This window comes from Pelobates fuscus, chromosome 6, assembly GCF_036172605.1.
Source record: "Pelobates fuscus isolate aPelFus1 chromosome 6, aPelFus1.pri, whole genome shotgun sequence".
NCBI lineage: Eukaryota > Metazoa > Chordata > Amphibia > Anura > Pelobatidae > Pelobates > Pelobates fuscus.
This window is the reverse complement of record NC_086322.1, coordinates 168810501-168831797: the sequence shown is the minus strand read 5'-3', so window position 1 is coordinate 168831797 and position 21297 is coordinate 168810501. Positions and strand designations below refer to the sequence as shown.

General features: G+C 42.2%; 1 protein-coding gene across 1 annotated transcript in view; it reads left to right on the top strand.

Moving 5' to 3' along the window:
• The window catches only part of FREM3 (FRAS1 related extracellular matrix 3), an 82044-nt gene extending 62044 nt beyond the window's left edge, over positions 1–20000 (top strand). Inside the window, exons 17-24 of the mRNA XM_063458469.1 lie at positions 318–510; positions 1067–1171; positions 1760–1887; positions 3234–3368; positions 3497–3623; positions 9166–9353; positions 18588–18734; positions 18983–20000. Coding sequence (XP_063314539.1) covers positions 318–510; positions 1067–1171; positions 1760–1887; positions 3234–3368; positions 3497–3623; positions 9166–9353; positions 18588–18734; positions 18983–19504 — 1545 coding nt within the window. The 3' untranslated portion in view covers positions 19505–20000. The remainder of the gene's footprint in view (positions 1–317; positions 511–1066; positions 1172–1759; positions 1888–3233; positions 3369–3496; positions 3624–9165; positions 9354–18587; positions 18735–18982) is intronic.
• Positions 20001–21297: the final 1297 nt, after the last annotated feature.

The following is a 21297-nucleotide window of genomic DNA, read 5'->3' as shown; positions in this document are numbered from 1 at the left end:
GCATTGGGAAGTATGTTAAAGGAAAGAAATATGTTTTTAAACTTTATATATAAGTTTGCAGCACTATTGACGACCTTTTCAGAATCTCTAAGCCGACTAAGACAGTCCCATAATCTAGAACCTTTTTCGATCCTTTATACATAAAATTCCTGTAAATATGACTAGAAATGTTACGTTGTATAATTTTCTATCTAATCAAAACAAATGTTTGTGCCACATAAACTGTTTACTTATAAAGGTGATATGTGTTTTTTAGAGCTGTACAGTATTGAGATGGGCTGCGATCTTCGTAATGATAACTATGTCTTTTCTTACAGGTGCTGAATTTGGTCCAGTCCTATGTCACCCTAAGAGTGCCCCTTTATGTATCCTATGTCTTTCACTCACCTGCAGCAGTTGGAGGTTGGCAGCACTTTGACCTCCAGTCGGAATTGAGACTGACATTTGTTTATGACACAGCCATTTTATGGAATGAAGGAATTGGCAGCCCCCCAGAATCCGAACTGCAGGGTACGTTCACTGTTTGTTAGGCCATGTTGTGCTAATAACCAATCACATTTAACAAGGTGCAAAACAATTACATTGCATCTGAGATCAATTTCTTTTTAAGAGGGCTATTGCAAAAGATTATATATTTTATACAAATAATGGAGGTTACCATAAGTTACAGTATATGATCATACATTGCATAAATCTGCCACAACGTAAATGTACTCTTCTTGCACTTTCAGGACAATTTTGGGTATTAAGTTATTCCATATTAAAGATGACAAATTTTAATGTTTCAATCTTCAAATTATCTATCTATACAATGCTGAGTCGGCAGCACTCATCTCATACATAGAAAATATATTCAATAAAAGTGCTTAAAGTTCACTAAGAGTGTCTGTCGGGTACGTTTTATTAAATCTTCCCCCAAAGCAAAAAAAAGGGAAAATGTTACATGTATCAAACTATGTGAATGGATAGGCATAAAATATATTCATTCCAACATCCATATTTTGGCTTATTTTGCTATACAATCATTTTAATAAAAAAATGTAAATTGTGTGTTTTTGGTTTTCAGGATCGCTGTATCCAACCAGTATGCGCATCAATGATGAAGGACAGCTGGTTGTTAACTTTAAGACTCAGATTCGCTTCCGTGGACAGTTTGTTACGTCTCACCCAGGTAACACATATTTGTGATATACATGTATTCAAACAATGTGAACATTTTCTCTCACAGAAGTATTTACTAAAGTGAGAATTCAAAGTGAATTTCAAATTTTAGGCCAACGCAGCTGAAGTTTGAAGATTAGCTAACATAGAGAATTTTTCAAATTTGGCTATTTTGTCCTTAAATTTAAAATGAATTTTGCATTCACTTCAAATTTTCACTGTAGTAAATTACTCTTTGAGTTGACATACGATTATAAAACAAGACATCTTCACTTATCAAAATGAGAAAATCTTTGTAAACAAAATGAATACTATTACCAAGTTGCAACGAGATCTCATTCATTAATTGTTAAGGTTTTCTAGGGGTGTAACATTTAGCAAAAATGAAAATAGGTTGCTGTATGAGAGATCTGGATTATGTATTCAACACAAAGATAAACCTCATCACAAAGATGTCTGTTGGAAACTGATGTGACTCTTGGGGCATTTTGCAGTGTTGAATATAATTAGACTGTTAGACAGAAAGATAGAGTCATTCAATGTGAAAGTGAATCTGATCTTGTGCATCAGACTGAATATTATTTTTTTTACTTCTCAGGTACTTCTCTGTCATCAATGGTAATGTCTGCTGACCACCCAGAGCTCACATTCACAATGAGTCTTCTTCGCAGTGAGCCGAGCTTTGCACAGCCAGTGCAGCAATGGAGCTTTGTCTCAGACTATGCTGTAGGTATTTAGTTCAAAGCCCACAGCTTGGTGGCATGCTAGTCATTTTGTAACATTAAAAAGTGAAAAAGCATAGATAATTTTAGGGTAACACTTGCACCATAACACAAAATAAATTCTACAAACTGTTTAATAAGGCAGATTCAGCTTGTCTCACCCTTTTTGATGTTCATACACTTGGTATGAGTTATGATAGTGCCATCTAGTGGCTGTTATACCCAGTTTTGATTCTGGGCAACATAGAAACATGGAATGTGATGGCAGATAAGAACCATTCGGCCCATCTAGTCTGCCCAATTTTCCAAATACTTTCATATAGTTATGGCCTTATTTTATAGTTAGGATAGCCTTATGCCTATCCCACGCATGCTTAAACTACTTTACTGTGTTAACTTCTACCACCTCAGCTGGAAGGCTATTCCATGCATCCACTACCCTCTCAGTAAAGTAATACTTCCTGAAATTATTTTTAAACCTTTGCCCCTCTAATTTAAGACTATGTCCTCTTGTTGTGGGAGTTTTTCTTCTTTTAAATATAGTCTCCTCCTTTACTGTGTTGATTCCCTTTATGTATTTAAATGTTTCTATCATATCCCCCCTGTCTTGTCTTTCCTCCAAGCTATACATGTTAAGATCGGGCAATTAACCGGTCTCATTCAAGTCCAAAAAAATGCAGAAATTCAAGCAAAGACCGATGTTTGAGTTAAATAATGCAACAAAACAAATACTTCAATGCCAAGATTTAATTTAAAATTAGAAAAAAAATACATGAATAACTACAGCAAAAAAAAAAATGCATTTAAAGCAACAGTAAGGAATACAAACCTAAAAACTAAAAGTTTTACTTACCATTTTCAAGTGCAGAAGCTTACTCTGCACTGCTCACCTCTCCGCCTCCTGTGCAGTCATTGAGGATGCATGGCCTCCTCCGTAGGTTGTTCCAATCCAATGCCCATCATGAGTACCATACCTTCATTGAGGACCAGATGCCCATGTGCCCCATGTACATCCAAGTTTCCCCATAGGAAAGCATTTAATTGCGTCTCTTTAAACAAAGAGTGTACATTTGGCTACAACAAGAGTTTATGGTCTGGTACTAGAATGTGGAAACCTTTACAACCTTATGGAAACATTGATCACTGCATTAAAAATGCATATGTGGTAGATAAACAGGTTTGTGGCACAGAGGAAGTGGTTATTGTAATTCACACAACATTATTCTCTGTTAGTCTGGATAACCTATGTCATTGTAACAATAATACTATTTAGATTGACCAGTATATATGAGTTGTATTAAGTTTATTTGTTACATCTATGCAACAAACAACATTTCTATTAATTGTTAGGTACGGGATTACTCAGGAACATATACAGTAAAGCTCATTCCATGCAGTGCATCTCCTAACCAGGAATATACAATACCCATTGTGTGTAACCCTAGAGAACCTATAGCCTTTGATATCGATATAAGGTTCCAACAGGTAAGACAATGATTTTGCCATTGCTTTTATATTTTCATTGAAAGACTGTATCCAACATACAGATGTATTTGTTTGTGTATGTGTCTATTTGTGTATTGAACAGTGAGTTTGACATTTACTTTTTGCAGGTGAGTGATCCTGTAGCAGCAGAGTTCAGCCTCAACACACAAATGTTTTTGTTGTCTAAGAAGGAACTCTGGATTTCTGATGGCTCAATGGGATTTGGGGAGGGAGCCGATGTTGCATTTTCTGAAGGTATGGAAACATTGCTCTTAATATATTGATGAGATTTTTTGCATTTTAATTTAAAATACTGCACCATTCATGGCATTGAGTAATAGTGGATTCTGTAACTAGCATTGTGTAACTAGAAAGTCATTGCTAGCCTGGGCCATAAGGACAGTCTTTATTTTTATAACAAGAAATACTCAATGATTTTGCTTCTTCCATAGAAGTGCCCTGATTTTGCCTCTGTAAATGTTGTAAAATGTGGTCCTTTAAAGCGGCTCTGTCATCATTCTTGTTTAATATTGTGTTTCATCTGCTCCGGATTTTCTTTTTTCAAAACTATGATTATTTTAGAAGTTATACATAATGAAGCATAGGGACTACTTTTCTTTATGTATAACTTGCAAGTTGGCAAAAATTGACAAAGGGTTCAGTTTAGTCAAACTCCAGATCTATTGTCTACTTTATAATTGGCTGGCCACCTAGTACTCACTTTCAGCCAGTGTCCGTCACTTCCTGGAGCATCGCAATATGAGTTCTTTGTTGACTCTTGCGGGAGCACGAGCGTCAACACAGTGCTGTAAACCCTCCTCTAGGTCCTCTACAGGCAGGCATGTAATTTGACGTGCAGGACATACGAAGGGCAAAAGTAGGAGATTTCCAGAACAGATAAGATGGCATGCCATGAATGAAGATTTCAACATCATGACTGAAGGTAAGTATCACCAGTCCCAGGGTGACCTAAATGTTATTGGCGATTGGGGGGTGCTAGAGAAAGGCTGGGGACAGTAATTACAGTGACAGTCGCGCTTTAACTTTTATAGAAAGTCAGTTTATTATTTAGATCTCCTTACTGTTAGAATGTTCTAAACAACTTGTGTTTTTTTGTTTTTGATAATTTGTACAAGTAATTCAATTAGAAAAATTAAGTGACTAGTGATACTGGTTTCCTTGGTTATCTTGGTTATATTAATAAGAAAATTATTTATTTTTTCCAAAAATTCCTATATATGTATATATACATGCATCAATCAAGAAGCTTACTCAATTAAAATTTTATTGCAGCAGTGTATTAACAATCAGTCACAGTCGACGTTTCAGTAATCAGTCGGGCCTTTTCTCAATATTGTTGGACTGAAATGTGGTTAATTGTTAATACAATGCTGTATTAAACAGAATAATATTGCATTAACTTGAGACCCCTGAGTGAGCTTCATTGTTGCACATTTGATTTAGTTATTTGGTTGGAGCCTAGCAACGGGGCAATAAATTTGGGAAAGTCTGGAGTGCACGTATATATATCTACAATCCCTCAGGGGAGCTGACTCAAAGGACTGTTTAGTATATTTAAATAAATACTTTTATTCAATACATGATCAAATTTCTTTCCCAACTGGACTTTCATTCCTTCAAGAGATTGTGTACATTTGGCTAGAGTGAACTGTGGCAAAGGAATAAGGAGAAATGGGTGCTTTACCGAGAGGTTTTATATACAGTAAGGGAAAAAAGTATTTGATATCCTGCTGATTTGGAACGTTTGCCCACTGACAAAGAAATGATCAGTCTATCATTTTAACAGTAGGTGTATTTTAACAGTGAGAGACAGAATAACAAAAAAAAAAATCCAGAAAAACACATGTCAAAAAACTTATAAATTGATTTGCATGTCATTGAGTGAAATAAGTATTTGACCCCAGAGGCGGCTCTCTAATTAGGCGGTTTAGGCGGCCGCCTAAGGCCTCGCGCTGGCGGGGGCCTCGCGGCCGCCTAAACCGCCTGTTAGCAGAGTGTGTCAGGTCCTCGGTCAGTGACCGAAGACCTGACACCAGGAGGGGGCCCGGCGGCTTGCCCAGTATGCCGCCGGGTGCGAGGCCCCTCCTTGCTGCCAGGCCGGCCACCGCAGACACTGGTCTGCAGCTCCGCAGTGTGCAGAGTTGCAGACCATGTGACTCGCGAGAATTGGCCAATCAGAGCGTTGCCGTGGGTTACCACGGCAACGCTCTGAATCTCGCGAGATTACACGGTCTGCAGCTCTGTGGAGCTGCAGACCGGGAGCAGGGGCCACCGGACCACCAGGGAGCCCACTGGACCACCAGGGAAAGGTAGGCTCACCCACCACCATCACCCCCACCACCCTTAGCTTCACCCCCCACCACCATCACCCCCACCACCCTTAGCTTCACCCCCCACCACCATCACCCCCAACACCCTCAGCCTCACCCCCACCACCATCACCCCCACCACCCTCAGCTTCACCCCCCCACCACCACCATCACCCCCCACCACCCTCAGCTTCACCCCCCACCACCACCCCCAACACCCTCAGCCTCACCCGCACCACCATCACCCCCACCACCCTCAGCTTCACCCCCCCACCACCACCATCACCCCCCACCACCCTCAGCTTCACCCCCCACCATCACCATCACCCCCCACCAACCTCAGCTTCAACCCCCACCACCATCACCCCCACCACCCTCAGCCTCACCCCCACCACCCCACCCTCAGCCTCACCACCACCATCACCCTCACCACCCTCAGCCTCACCCCCACCACCATCACCCCCACCACCCTCAGCTTCACCCCCCACCACCATCAGCCTCACCCCCACCCTCACCATCACCCCCCACCACCCTCAGCCTCACCCCCCACCACCATCACCCCCACCACCCTCAGCGTCACCCCCCACCACCATCAGCCTCACCCCCACCCTCACCATCACCCCCCACCACCCTCAGCCTCACCCCCCACCACCATCACCCCCCACCACCCTCAGCTTCACCCCCCACCACCATCAACCCCACCACCCTCAGCCTCACCCCCACCACCCCACCCTCAGCCTCACCACCACCACCACCCTCACCACCCTCAGCCTCACCCCCATCACCCCCACCACCCTCAGCTTCACCCCCCACCACCATCAGCCTCACCCCCACCCTCACCATCACCCCCCACCACCCTCAGCCTCACCCCCCACCACCATCACCCCCACCACCCTCAGCTTCACCCCCCACCACCATCAGCCTCACCCCCACCCTCACCATCACCCCCCACCACCCTCAGCCTCACCCCCCACCACCATCACCCCCCACCACCCTCAGCTTCACCCCCCACCACCATCAACCCCACCACCCTCAGCCTCACCCCCACCACCATCACCCCCACCACCCTCAGGTACACCCACCACCACCATCATCTTCACCCCCCCCACCACCATCACCCCCACCAACCTCAGCCTCATTCCCCACCACCATCACCCACCATCACCACCCTCAGCCTCACCCCACCCTCAGCCTCACCCCCACCACCATCTCCCCACCCTCAGCCTCACCCCCCACCACCCTCAGCCTCACCACCCACCACCATCACCCCCACCACCCTCACCATCACCCCTCCCTACCATCACCCCCACCACCCTCAGCCTCACCCCCACCACCCTCAGCTACACCCACCACCACCATCAGCTTCACCCCCCCACCACCGTCACCATCACCCCCCACCAACCTCAGCCTCATTCCCCACCACCATCATCCACCATCACCACCCTCAGCCTCACCCCCCACCACCCTCAGCTTAACCCCCACCACCATCACCCCCCACCACCATCACCCCTCACCACCCTCACCATCACCCCTCCCCACCATCACCCCCACCACCCTCAGCCTCACCCCCACCACCCTCAGCTACACCCACCACCACCGTCACCATCACCCCACCACCATCACCCCCCACCACCCTCAGCTTCACCCCCCACCACCCTCAGCTTCACCCCTGCCCACCCTCAGCTTCACCCCTGCCCACCCTCAGCCTCACCCCCACCACCCTCACCATTACCCCTTCACCCTCAGCCTCACCCCCCACCACCCTCAGCCTCACCCCACCCTCAGCTTCACCACCCCTCAGCATCACTCCCCCCACCACCTTCAGCATCACCCCCCTCAGCATCACCCCCACCACCCTCAGCATCACCACCCTCAGCATCACCCCTCACCACCCTCAGCATTACCCCCCACCACCCTCAGCATCACCACCCTCAGCATAACCCTCCGTCACCACCCTCAGCTTCCCCCCACTCACCATCACCCCCTCCTTCTCACATCACCCCCTTCTCACTCTCACATTACCCCCTCTCACTCTCACATTACCCCCTCTCACTCTCACATTACCCCCCCACTCTCACATTACCCCCCCACTCTCACATTACCCCCCTCTCACTCTCACATTACCCCCCCACTCTCACATTACCCCCTCTCACTCTCACATTACCCCCTCTCACTCTCACATTACCCCCCCACTCTCACATTACCCCCCCACTCTCACATTACCCCCCTCTCACTCTCACATTACCCCCCCTCTCACTCTCACATTACCCCCCTCTCACTCTCACATTACCCCCTCTCACTCTCACATTACCCCCTCTCACTCTCACATTAACCCCCTCACTCTCACATTACCCCATCTCACTCTCACATTACCCCCTCTCACTCTCACATTACTATCACCCCCTGCTCCCTCTCACATTACCATCAACCCCCCGCTCCCTTTCACCATCACCGTCCACTCCCTCTCACCATCACACCCCCCGCTCCCTCTCACCATCAGCTACCCCATACACATAGGGTCTCAGACAAAAACACAAACATGCTCACAGAGACATACATTCGCACACACAAGGATACTCTCTGTCAGACACACTCTCAGGCACATACACAGGTAGACAGTGCGTCAATGTGTATATGTGACACTTTTTTGTTAGTGGGGCCTCATGTTTGCGTTTCGCCTAAGGCCTCATAAAGTCTAGAGCCGCCTCTGTTTGACCCCTTCGACTTAGTAATTGATGGCAAAACCCCTGTTGGCAATCACAGAGGGTGGTCATACCAGGTTTGAACACATCTCAGGAGGGATTTTGTTCCACTCCTCTTTGCAGATCCTCTCATAGTCATTAAGGTTTCAAGGCTGACGTTTGGCAACTCGAACCTTCAGCTCCCTGCACAGATTTTCTATTGGATTAAGGTCTGGAGACTGGCGAGGCCATTCCAGGACCTTAATGTTCTTCTTCTTTTTTTTTTTTTTTTACTTTTTATTACATTTTTTTTAACAAATTACATTTACAAAAAGTTGCAAAACATTCACATACACAAACAAACACAAACATTCCCAACCCCCTACGAGAGATCTCAAAACTAACCATTCCGTTATCACACTTCAATTGGTACGTTTTTCTGGATTTTTTTTTTTTATTATTCTGTCTGTCACTGCTAAAATACACCTACCATTAAAATTATAGACTGATCATTGCTTTGTCAGTGGACAAACGTTCAAAATCGGCAGGGGATCAAACATTTTTTCCATCACTGTATATATTTATATACACATAGGTATATGACATACAATTGCTCATATGTTTTTGTCTTGCTTTATTTTTTTGTGTTTCTGTAGTTTTTATTTTATTTTATTTAATATTTTTGTATATTGGTGTTTCATGACAGTGCTGCCTCATTTGATGCAGTCAGAGTATACAATAAGATAGAAATCTGGATATACTAATATTTTTTTCTTTATTTTTAAGGTTCCACGATTTATGGAAGAATAATGGTGGATCCAGTTCAAAACCTTGGAGACTCTTTTATCTGTAGTATTGAAAAAGTGTTTCTATGCTCCGGTGCTGATGGATATGTTCCTAAATATGACCCAGATAGAAATGAATATGGATGTCTTGCCAGCTCACCTACTTTAATGTACCAATTTAAAATACTGGTATGTTATAAATTATTATACAATTATATGAAATGCTAGCAAAACATAATGGGGTTTTAGTTCTACAGCTGAAACTTACCTACAGCCAGATTTGTCAGTATTAACAGAAGGGACATGCACACAGGAGCATGCCATCTAAGGGTGCTTTCTTCTGCACTTAGAGAGTGTCTTTTTCACATGGTCTTGGACATTATTAATACTGCAAGTGGCAGCTGATTTCCATGGCAAAAACAACTAGATAGAGGAGGGGGATTTGTACTGATCAAGGGCCCATGGATCTTGTCAATTAACATTACAGCCATCCACACCTAGACACTGGTTGTTGCAATAAAAACCACTAGTAACAGGGATAGAAATTTAAAATGTTCCAAGGACGTCAAGCCAAGATCTGTATAAGCACTGTCACACTTAGGCAACATTTTATTTAATTTCCCTAACTTTACTTGAGATACAGACACACAATACATAGAGGGGGGCTGCTTGTGGTCTTTTATATGTATTTTGTGCTTACGGCGAGGCTTTGTTGTGTGGCAGGATCACTGTGTGTGTGGGGTAAGTGTGGGAGATATGTGTGGGGAGGCTGTGTTTTTCTGTCCAGCACCCAACTCTAGAATTATTTTTTTATTTTATTATTTAGCAGTAGTCTCCCTCAAGCTTGCCTTTTGTGTAGGATGGAGGGGGTCTGATATTAATTCTCTAGAAGTCCAGTGGGCTCTCTGGTGGTCCGATGGGCTGTCAGGAAGACCCATCCGTATACTCCCCTTGACCAGGGGGAGCATCGATAGTGATCTGCACTCAACCAGAGGTGCAGACCTGCAGTATAGATCACCCCGACAAACTCCTGCAGTAGCAGTGGGGCCCAGTGGAGCCAACTATAATTGTAGTGCGGGCGCTGCTATCTGGGCAGCTATTGCAAATTAAATTTCTCTGCAATAACTACATTTAGATTGCAATAGTACAATCATGTATACATGAGTGGTGGAGTGAAGGAGTTAACTGAGGTCAATCATTATTTTATACATAACGATTGATACGTGTTTTGAACATGTTGGGTTAATTTCTGTGACAAATTAAATGACAGGACAATGAAATATTGTGGAATATTATACACAGTTATATCCCTCAAAATGTTTATTTTAATGGGCATGCATCACTTGATAATATTTTTTTTAAATCAGCAAGCAAACACTTTTAAACGAATATACAGACCACCATAAAGCAAGAAAAACTTTGAAAAGTATGTATACCAGGGTTCAGTAAACATCAGCACTTCTGATGCTGTGGACTAGATTTCCCATAATGTTCTTACAATCATAATGCTGACAAAGCATCAGGGGTGATATGGTCTACAACATCTGGAATGCCCAAGGTTGTCTACCACTGTAATAAAACGTCTCTAAACTCAATATAAAATTGGTTAGATTGCATTACTGGGCACACCTCTCAACTAGGCGAGTTTCTTCAGCCTCCCATCCTCCCACTTACCCGTACAGTTCAGTTTCAAACCAGTCCCCTAATGACAGGTATTGCTGTACAGAAACAGGAGAGATAGACCCAACACCAGAGACTACTCTGCATGACCAGAGTGATCATGCTCCCTCTCTTCTCCCCCTGTCAGGATATTGCAAGGGCAGGGGTTCTTCCAACTGCTCATGTGTAAATCTTTCAGACATGCCCAATTTCCAGCATTTCTAGGGATATGACACTGATTGTTTAGATCAGTGTCAACTCTGGAGTGGGTGTGGAAAGCATAAGAAAGCAAGCATATTTACTGGCTTTTTGTCAGTCTACAGATTAAGGCAACTTTCTCATTTAAAGCTTTTAAGCCCTTAAAGGGACACCGTAGTCACTATAACCATTTAAGCTCTTTGAATTAGCTATAGTGCATGGAGTGCCCAGGCACTGTCTCTCCATTCAGTGCTAAACCATTTTCAAGTAGTTTAACACTAACAATGGGTCCCTGGCCACCCACAGTCCGGCCCCTTCTGGAGGAATGGCTAAGGCAGAGATTATACATTCCCTTGTTGTCATACCCTTCATACTGTCAGTTGGAGATCTGATAGGCTAAAAGCAGTCGGCTGACACTCTCAACCAATCACAGCTGCCCATTGCTGCTTAGGCTAATACTTCCTCATTACCCAAAAGCAGCACTGAGGGGGCTGCTGGGGATGCTTGTTTAGCATTAAAACATAAAAACATTTTAAAAACTGTTTAACCCCTTAAGGACTGAGCCAAATGTACAAGTTGTGAACAGAACAAAACGTAAACAAAACCTGGCATTTGCGCTATATGTCTGTCCAACCGTAATTCACCTCTTTCATATTAAATGCACCCCCCCCTTATTATATATCATTTTATTCAGGGGAAACAGGGCTTTCAGTTAATATCAAATATTTAGCTATGAAACATAATTTAATATGAAAAAAATGGGAGAAAATAAGAAATGTTATTTTTTTTAGTTCTACATGACATTTTAACTGTCAATGTCATAATACTGTTTGCTTTTACTGCAATAAAATACACATATTTGTATTCAGCAAAGTCTCACGTGTAAAACAGTACCCCCTATGTACAGGTTTTAGGGTGTTTTGGGAAGTTACAGGGTCAAATATGGCGTGTTACATTTGAAATTGAAATTCGCCAGATTGGTTACGTTGCCTTTGAGACTGTATAGTAGCCCAGGAATTAAATTTACACCCATAATGGCATACCATTTGCAATAGTAGACAACCCAAGGTATTGCAAATGGGGTATGTCCAGTCTTTTTTAGTAGCCATTTGGTCACAAACACTGGCCAAAGTTAGCGTTAGTATTTGTTTGTGTGTGAAAAATGCAAAAAACGCCAATTTTGGCCAGTGTTTGTGACTAAGTGGCTACTAAAAAAGACTGGACATACCCCATTTGCAATACCTTGGGTTGTCTACTATTGCAAATGGTATGCCATCATAGGGGTAATTTTTATTCTTGGGCTACCATAGGGTCACAAAGGCAACGTAAGCAATCTGGCGAATTTTAATGTGAAAAAAATTAAACACAAGCCTTATATTTGACACTGTAACTTTTGAAAACACCATAAAACCTGTACATGAGGGGTACTGTTGTACTCGGGAGACTTCGCTGAACACAAATATTTGTGTTTCAAAACAGTAAAAAGTATTGCAGCAATAATATCATCCGTGTAAGTGCTGTTTGTGCGTGAAAAATGCAAAAAACTTCACCTTTACTGGCGATATCATCGTTGTAATACATTTTACTGTTTTGCAACACTAATATTTTTGTTCAGTGAAGTCTCCCGAGTAAAACAGTACCCCCCATGTACAGGTTTTATGTCTTGGAAAGTTATAGGGTTAACTATAGTGCTAGCAAATTAAATTCCCTATACTTTCGGCATGGGTTGTCAGGCAGGTCCCGCTAATTGTAATTAATTAGGATACCTAATTATGTAAAAATATTACATAAATATATGTGTAGAATTAATATATGTATATATATATATATATATATAAAAATTATATTTTTATTTATATATAGGTATATATATAGTGATATATACGTATATATTCATATATATTAATATCACAATACAGTTAGAACGAAATAAAACACATCTATATCTTTTTTAATTATTTATTTTTAATTATTTTTTTAATTTAATTTTTTTACCTATTTACATATTTTTTTTATATTATATATAAATATATATATATAACAATAATTATATATATATTTAATCAGTATCAGTCTACGTGTAATTTGATATTAATATATATATATATATAATTATATATATATATTAATAGTAAAATACACCTAGACAGTGTATGTGTGTGTATGTATATGTGTATATATATACTTAGATCATATATATATAATATATATATGATCTAAGTATATATATATTTGTTTACACTTATTTAACTTTTATTTTATTTGATTTCAGCCAGCAGGGGGACTAACTGTCATTACAGTTAGTCCCCCTGCTGGCAATGCCTGAGCCAGCTATACCGGCTATGTGATTGTGAGGACCTCACTCTCACATGGCCGGGAGGGCTCCTGGAGGGCAGACGTGCCGCGGGGGGCTCCCTGGGAGTCCCCCCAACCACGATCGCCGGCGTGGGATCACCGGCGACTGGGTAAGTAAAAAAAAAACGTAGGGCTTACAAAAAAAGGACGTATTTGTACGCCCTCCGGTCTTAAGGGGTTAATGCTGAATGAAATTTGACACCAGAGAATTCTAGACACTATAATCAGTTTAATGAGATGAGGCATATACAGTGCCTACAGTGTCCCTTTAAGGACGGCGGGCGTACTATGCCGTCCTTGGGGACCCGGCTCTTAACGCCGACGAGCGGCATAGTATGTCCCCGCCATCCTATTCACTTACCTGCATCTGATCCGGTCCTCCTGGGCCATGTGGTCTCAAGGTTCTTGCAAGGACCTCACGATCACATGGACGGAATAGCTGTCCATAGCAGTGCCAGCAGGGGAACTGCCTGGAATGACAGGTAGTCCCCATGCCGCATGAAAGAACGTTAAATAATGTTTACAACATAGTTAAAAAATAAATAATATATACTTAGATCATATATATATATATATATATAGATATATATATGATCTAAGTATATATATATATATATATATATATATACACTTACAAATAAACATACACTGTCTAAGTGTATTTTAATATTAGTATATATATAATTATATATATTTATATCAAAATATATGTAAAATTATATTAATTAAAAATATATAATTATATATATATATATTATAAAATAAATATATAAATATGTTAAAAATAAAAAATAAAAAATTAAAAAATATATATGTGTAATTTCATTCTAACTGTATTTTGATATTAATATATATATTGATATCAAAATAAACTTAGAACAAAATAATATATATATGTATATATACATAAATATATATGTATATATCACTACTAAAATTATTATTATTAAAAAATTACATATATATATATATACATATATATATATATATATTATATATTTTTTTTAATTCTACGTATATATTTATGTAATATTTTTACATAATTAGGTCATTTTATTAATTACCATTTGCGGGACCTGCCTGACAACCCAGGGCGAAAGTCCAAATAATTTAATTTGCAAGCACTATATTTAACCCTGTAACTTTCCAAGACACCATAAAACTTGTACATGGGAGATACTGTTTTACTCGGAAGACTTCGCTGAACCCAAATATTAGTGTTTTCAAAACAGTAAAATGTATTACAATAATGTATTGCCAGTGAAAGTGAAGTTTTTTGCATTTTCCACACACAAACGGCACTTACATTAACAATATAATTGTTGTGATACATTTTACGGTTTTGAAACACTAATATTTGTGTTCAGCGAAGTCTCCTGAGTATATCAGTACCCCTCATGTACAGGTTTTATGGTGTTTTCAGAAGTTACAGCGTCAAATATAAGGCTTGTGTTTCATTTTTTTCACATTAAAATTCGCCAGATTGCTACTACCATGGGCAGACTACCATGTCCGACACAGACTACCATGCCCGATACAGGAGGGGGCCCAGCAGATTGTCCATAATGCCACCAGGTGCGAGGCCCCTCCTGTCAGTGCGCCCGGGAGAGAGCCAGCTGTCAGTCTGCAGCTCTGCTGGGAGTGAGTTGCAGACTGAAGTGTCATGGCAACTGTTACCTTCCCCTGTTACTGCCCATCCATCCCCCTACCCCCTGTCACTGCCCCTCCACCCCACTTACCCCCTGATACTGCCCCTCCACCCCCTCCCCCCTGTTACTACCCCCTACTCCCTGTTACTGCCCCTCCATCCCCCTTCCCCCTGTCACTGCCCCTCCACCCCTACCCCCTGTCACTGCCCCTCCACCCCCTATCTCCTGTTACTACCACCTACCTCCTGTCACTGCCCCTTCACTCCTCTACCCCCTGTTACTACTCCCCTACCTCTTGTTATTGCCCCTGCCTTACTGCCCTCCACCCCCCTACCCTCTGTTACAACCCCCTACCCCCTTTCAGTGGCCCTCCACCCCTTATCCCCTGTAACTACCCCATATCCCCTGTCAGTGCCCCTCCACCCCCTACTGCCTGTAACTAAACCTCCTACCACCTGTTACTGCCCCTCCACCCCCCCTACCCTCTGTTACTACTCCCTACCACCTGTTACTACCCCACTACCCCTGTTACTGCACCTCCGCCCTCCCTACCCCCTGTCACTGCCCCTCCACCCCCCTTCACAGTCACAGCCACTCCACCCCCAACCTGTCACAGCCCCTCAAGCCCCCACATCATGTCAAAACCCCTCCAGCCCCCACACCATGTCAAAACCCCTCCAGCCCCCTTACCCTTTGACAGGCCCCCTACCATGTCACAGCCCCCACACCCACCCTGTCACAGCAACCCACACATATTGTCACAGCCCCCTACCCTTTCAGAGTCCCCCCACCTTCTCACAGCCCTCCCCCCCTCCACCCTGTTACAGTCTCCCCCTACCAAGTCACAACCCACCTTACTGGCTGTGGGATGACAGCCCCCCACCCTCCCACACACCCTGTCACACCTCCACACAAACACCCTGTCACAGCCCCTTCATCCCCCTATCCCCTGTTGCTGCCCCTCAATCCCCCCTACCCCCTTTCACAGCCCCTCCATCCCCCTTACCCTCTCATAGCCCCCCTACCATGTCACAGCCTCCACACCCACCATGTCACAACCACCCACACATATTGTTACAGCCCCTGCTACCCTGTCGCAGTCCCCCCACCCTCTCACAGCCCCCCCCCCCACCCTGTCACAGCCCAGCCAACCTGTCACAGTCCCCCCCTACCCTGTAACAACATATCTTACTGGCTGTGGGATGACAGCCCCCACCCTCCAACCCACCCTGTCACCCCTTCACCCCTCCACACACACACCCTGACACAGCCCCCCCACACACATACACCCTGTCACAGCCCCCCTCCACACACTGTCACCCGCACACGCACACATTGTAACCCCATACATATACACTTTCAGCCCCCACACACTGTCACCCCCTTCACCCAGCCACACTCTCATTAAACCCTCCTAATCCTGTCACTCTCACCCCCTCCAACCATACCAAACGCACCTGTCCTTGCTTTACTACAATTATCCTATCACATTAACCCCCCTCAATCCTGTCAGACCCATCTTCTCTTGCACTGTCGCACACAGTCCCTAACCCTGTCACACTCATCCTCTATCAGTCTGTCCCACTCACACCCTTCACCCTGCCACACTCACATAACCCCCGACAATCCTGTCCTCTAACTGTGCCACACTCACCCCAAACCCTGCCACACTCACCCTTCCACATTACTCTAATCCTGCCACATTAACCCCCTTAATCATGTCACACTTGCCTGCCCTTATTCTGTTACACTTCCTCCTCCAAACATGGCACATTCACCCCATCCCTGTGATACACTATGCCACATGCAGCCTGTCACATTAACTTCCTCCAATCCTGTCACACTTACTTCCCCATGCACTGTCACACTTCCTCCTCCAGCCATGTCAATAATCGCCCCCCCTATCATTCTTACCCTCCCTCATTCTGTTACACTCATCCCCACAACCCTGTCTCATTGACCCCCTTCACTCTGTCACACTCACCCTACCAAAGTTGCCCCTTTACTCACCTTGTCACAGTCACAAACTGAAGACATTCACCATACACACGTGCACAATGGTCACAGGCAGCCCCCATAAACACCACAATCAGTTACCCCACACACATACGGTCCCAGACACATACTCATAAAGTCATACATTCACACAAAAGAATACTCTCGGTCATACACACACTTTCATGCACATACACAGGTAGAAATGCCAGACACACTCAGAAATACACATACTGACAGTAATGTATACACGGCTGCAAGACTATGTAATCATACCCCGCATTCGTATATAAATGATTAGCATAATTGCTAATTAAATTTGTTTATTGCAAATAAATTTAGTTTGCAAATTATGCCATAACTACAGTTGGAGGGCTCACAGCACAGCGACACAGGAAGCCGCGACACTGCAAGCCTCTGAACAAAGAAAACAGAGACTAGCTCTCTGTATCCAGCATTGCAAGCTTGTCCTTCAATACAACTACAGCACCTTATACACACAAGGCAACTCCTACTTTTTTTTCCACTTTGGGTGCCAGTGGGGGCCTCATGTTTGAGTTTCGCCTAAGGCCTCACAAAGTCTAGAGCCGTCACTGCGTATGGTAGTCCAGGAATGAGAATTACCCCCATGATGGCATACCATTTGCAAAAGTAGACAACCCAAGTTATTGCAATTGAGGTATGTCCAGTCTTTTTTAGTAGCCACTTAGTCACGCACACTGAACAAAATTGCCATTTAAATTAGTTTTTTGCATTTTTCACACACAAACAAATATTAATGCTAACTTTGGCCAGTGTTTGTGATGAGTGCATATCAGATAGTGTTTGTTTTTTTTAAATCTACTGCAAGGAGATCCCATTTTAAAAAAGAGCGAGGTAACCATGATCCCATTTGGTCAGAGCCCAGTGAAATGGCCCTTTTTTCAAAACTATCAGATAGTGGCTAAGCTCTATTAACCAGCTTGTCAAATAGCTCGCCTCTTCTTCCACTTTGTGTCTGGTGAGATGGAGAGTAAGTTAATACCTTTGTAGGGATTGAAAATGTAACTCGCAATTCCTCCACGCCATGGGCACACTCAAGCTCCCTAGCCCATTTACAAGAGGATCTTGGGATGCCTCTAACTTCCCCATCATAACACCATTCCTCCATACTAATAGAGGACCAGAGATGCCCAGTAACCTAGTCCAATGTAAATATTTACACAGCTGAGTATACATTTACCATTAGAAGGGACAATTGCTAATACATTTAATAATAGTCATTCTGTTGATACTTCTTTTTGTTGATATTCACATCGACCATGGCATGGTCTGACGCTGACATTATCACCAATTACAACATTTCATAGCTGTATTCAGCAATCCAACACCTGCTTTAAAAATCTGTGTATAATTACCAATCACACCTAGTTTCTACAGTTTATGCCATGCGTATTTCTCCAGAGTCTTTACTACCACATTACACCAGCCAGTGGGAGATTGAGCTAGGAATTCACATATCTCAAGCACAGGCAAAACATGTTTATTTTGACTCATAAAAGTAATACTAATTTTGTTTTCTATGAAGGACAAAGCTCAGCCAGAAACTCAAGAAAGGATGTTTGGAAATGTCCCATTTAACGCCAGATTAGCTGTCGATGTTCCAGAAGCTCTTCCCCTATCAAAACAACCAGGCTCAGATGGATTCAGTGTCTCATCTGCTCCTTTATTCCAAGTAAGTAAACAAATAGAAATACAAACAAACCTGTAGATAGGTAGCATTGTTAATATGATGGTTTCCAGTAGCAACATAACATTATATCTTACATGTAACATTGAAAACCACTATTTTAAAGCTACAAAGTTCAGTAATTTAAAGGGCTGGCTTCACCTATTTCTGTGGTCTTTGTAGCTTCAGCTTATATAAATATGTTATCACTATTTCTTAAAGTGAAACTTATTTCTGTGTTTCCTTGTTTACAGGTGGCTTTAGGCCGTGAGTGGTTCATTCACACCATTTATACAGTTCGTTCTAGAGAAAACGCAAACAGAGGCATTGGAAAGAGAAGTGTGGAATATCACCATATCCTGAGTAGTTCTAACAGTCAACAGGACCAGCTGCTACTGAAGAGAAGCCGCAGGGCGAATCCAGAGTCTACAGCCCTCACACAAGACATTGGGGCTGAAAAGAACAGAGGAACCAACATTCAGCACATCACTTTGGAGCATTCCAGCAAGAGCTCTGGTCGCCAAAAGGATATTTTGTCTGCTGGAGGACAGTATGAAAAGCCAGCCTTGGAAGTCACTGGATATGACTCACAAGGAAACATACTGCCTCTCATTGGGGGGACAAGTGCTTTGCTGCTTCTTATATGTACTATAGCTGTTGTTGCTTTGTTGCTGAAACGCAGAGGACAATCTGAGAAAAAGTCTCCATCCAGCCACAGCAGTAGCAATGAAACTATGACTACCCGCCATAGTAGCAGCGACAGCTCTGAAGTGTAGCATATCCAGCAGATCTTCATTCTTGAACACCATCGATCTTTGATTGGTGCTTTTTCATGCGTTATCCTGTCATTTCATTCAAAGTACTGTCAACTATACCCTTCTAGCTGCATATTTTAGGTTACTTTCCAAAAGTATGAGACAGAGAGCTGAGAATGGTGTTCAACACATGGGCACCCAAAGAGTTCATTCCTATCAGTGAACTATATTTGAATATTTGCTTTAAAATTTGTCAAATGTCTTCCAATTTTTCTCTCCACAAATGGCCTTATTTTGCAAGAGTGGAAAAACAGATTATAGTTTTCTAAATCAATAACGCTGTAGGTATAACTGAACGGCATCCTTCTTTTTTTAATCATATGTAAACAATATTTACTTTCATAGACTATTGGGAGTATTGACTAAATAATTAATTGTGGTGAACTACTTGGTGATTTGTAACATTATTAGTGAATATTTAATGGTTGAGTTGGAAAAATTCTCCAAATTGTTTTTGTAAATTGCCTATCTTTTGCTACATTTTTCAATTTAAATATCAGTTCACCAAAATTTACTGTTTAGTAACTAAATACAGCATCTCCAATAGTGTCTAAAAATCTTAGCATGCTGATTGGAAAATACATTTCCTTTGCACTAGTTATTCGCTGTCAACAGCAATCTTTCTCAGATGGTGTTCAGAAATATAATATGTGTCCTCCAACAATATCGTAAATATAATGATTTCTGACTTGATCATGAAACATTTACACGTTTGTTTGTGAATTTATCTTTGATATAGTAGTTTTTTTTGTATTGTAGTTTAAGCTTTACTTTAACATGTCTTGTGCCTCTTGTATACTTGACTCTAATTTCAATACTTGAGTAATTGGTATATGCATTTATCTATAGCCTTAATCATTGTAAGATATTTTTCAACCTACTTCTACAAAGTGCACTGAGAATTCTTGCAATAGGTAGAAATTTAAATTATTTAATCGAAAATACCATTGCGTATATGTTTGTGCCTTAAAACCTGTTTGAAGTGTTTACTGTACGTAAAGAATACACAATGTTTGTTATTATTGTTAAACATAACTTTTATCAGCTCTAGAATTCACAAACCTACACAAGCACCAACACACTGCTGGTTAATTGAAATCATGTTTTTGTCCAATAATAGCTACGTGGTAGCTTACCCAAGAATTGTCTGTCGTATGCCACTGTTGCCTGAACAATATTCTAACAAGTGCCAGTGGCAAGATGGGTTAGGTCCTTAGAATGCAATGTAAATTGAATTGATGTGAAATGAAACTTTAAACAACTTCTTAAGCAAGGATCAGATATCCCAAAATGCATTTATAAACAGCTATAAACCCATTAAATATAATCAACTGTATTAACAGTATATGTTATATACCAGTGGCGCCTGGAAGGTAGATCCCCGGATGTTGTAAAACTACAGCTTCCATGATGCTTTGTGATTCTAAAGACATTCTAAAGGCATGCAAAGCATCATTGGGCACCCCTGTTATATACAGTGCACTGAGCAAAACAACATGCTTTTTTTAGGTACTGCTACAATAAATCCGTTAAACATGTCAAAATTGTGTATAATACAAAGCTCTTTGTATTCATATAGAGTGTTTATTTGGGTTTGGTTTACGTGAAGGAGCTTTACCTAGAACAGTGGTTCCCAACCTAGTCCTAAGACTGAATCCTTATAAGTATGAATACCCAGAAGTGAATATGATAGCTGTCCATACTGTAATACTGATATCCTGCTGATTATATGCTGCTATACAAACATTTGTTAT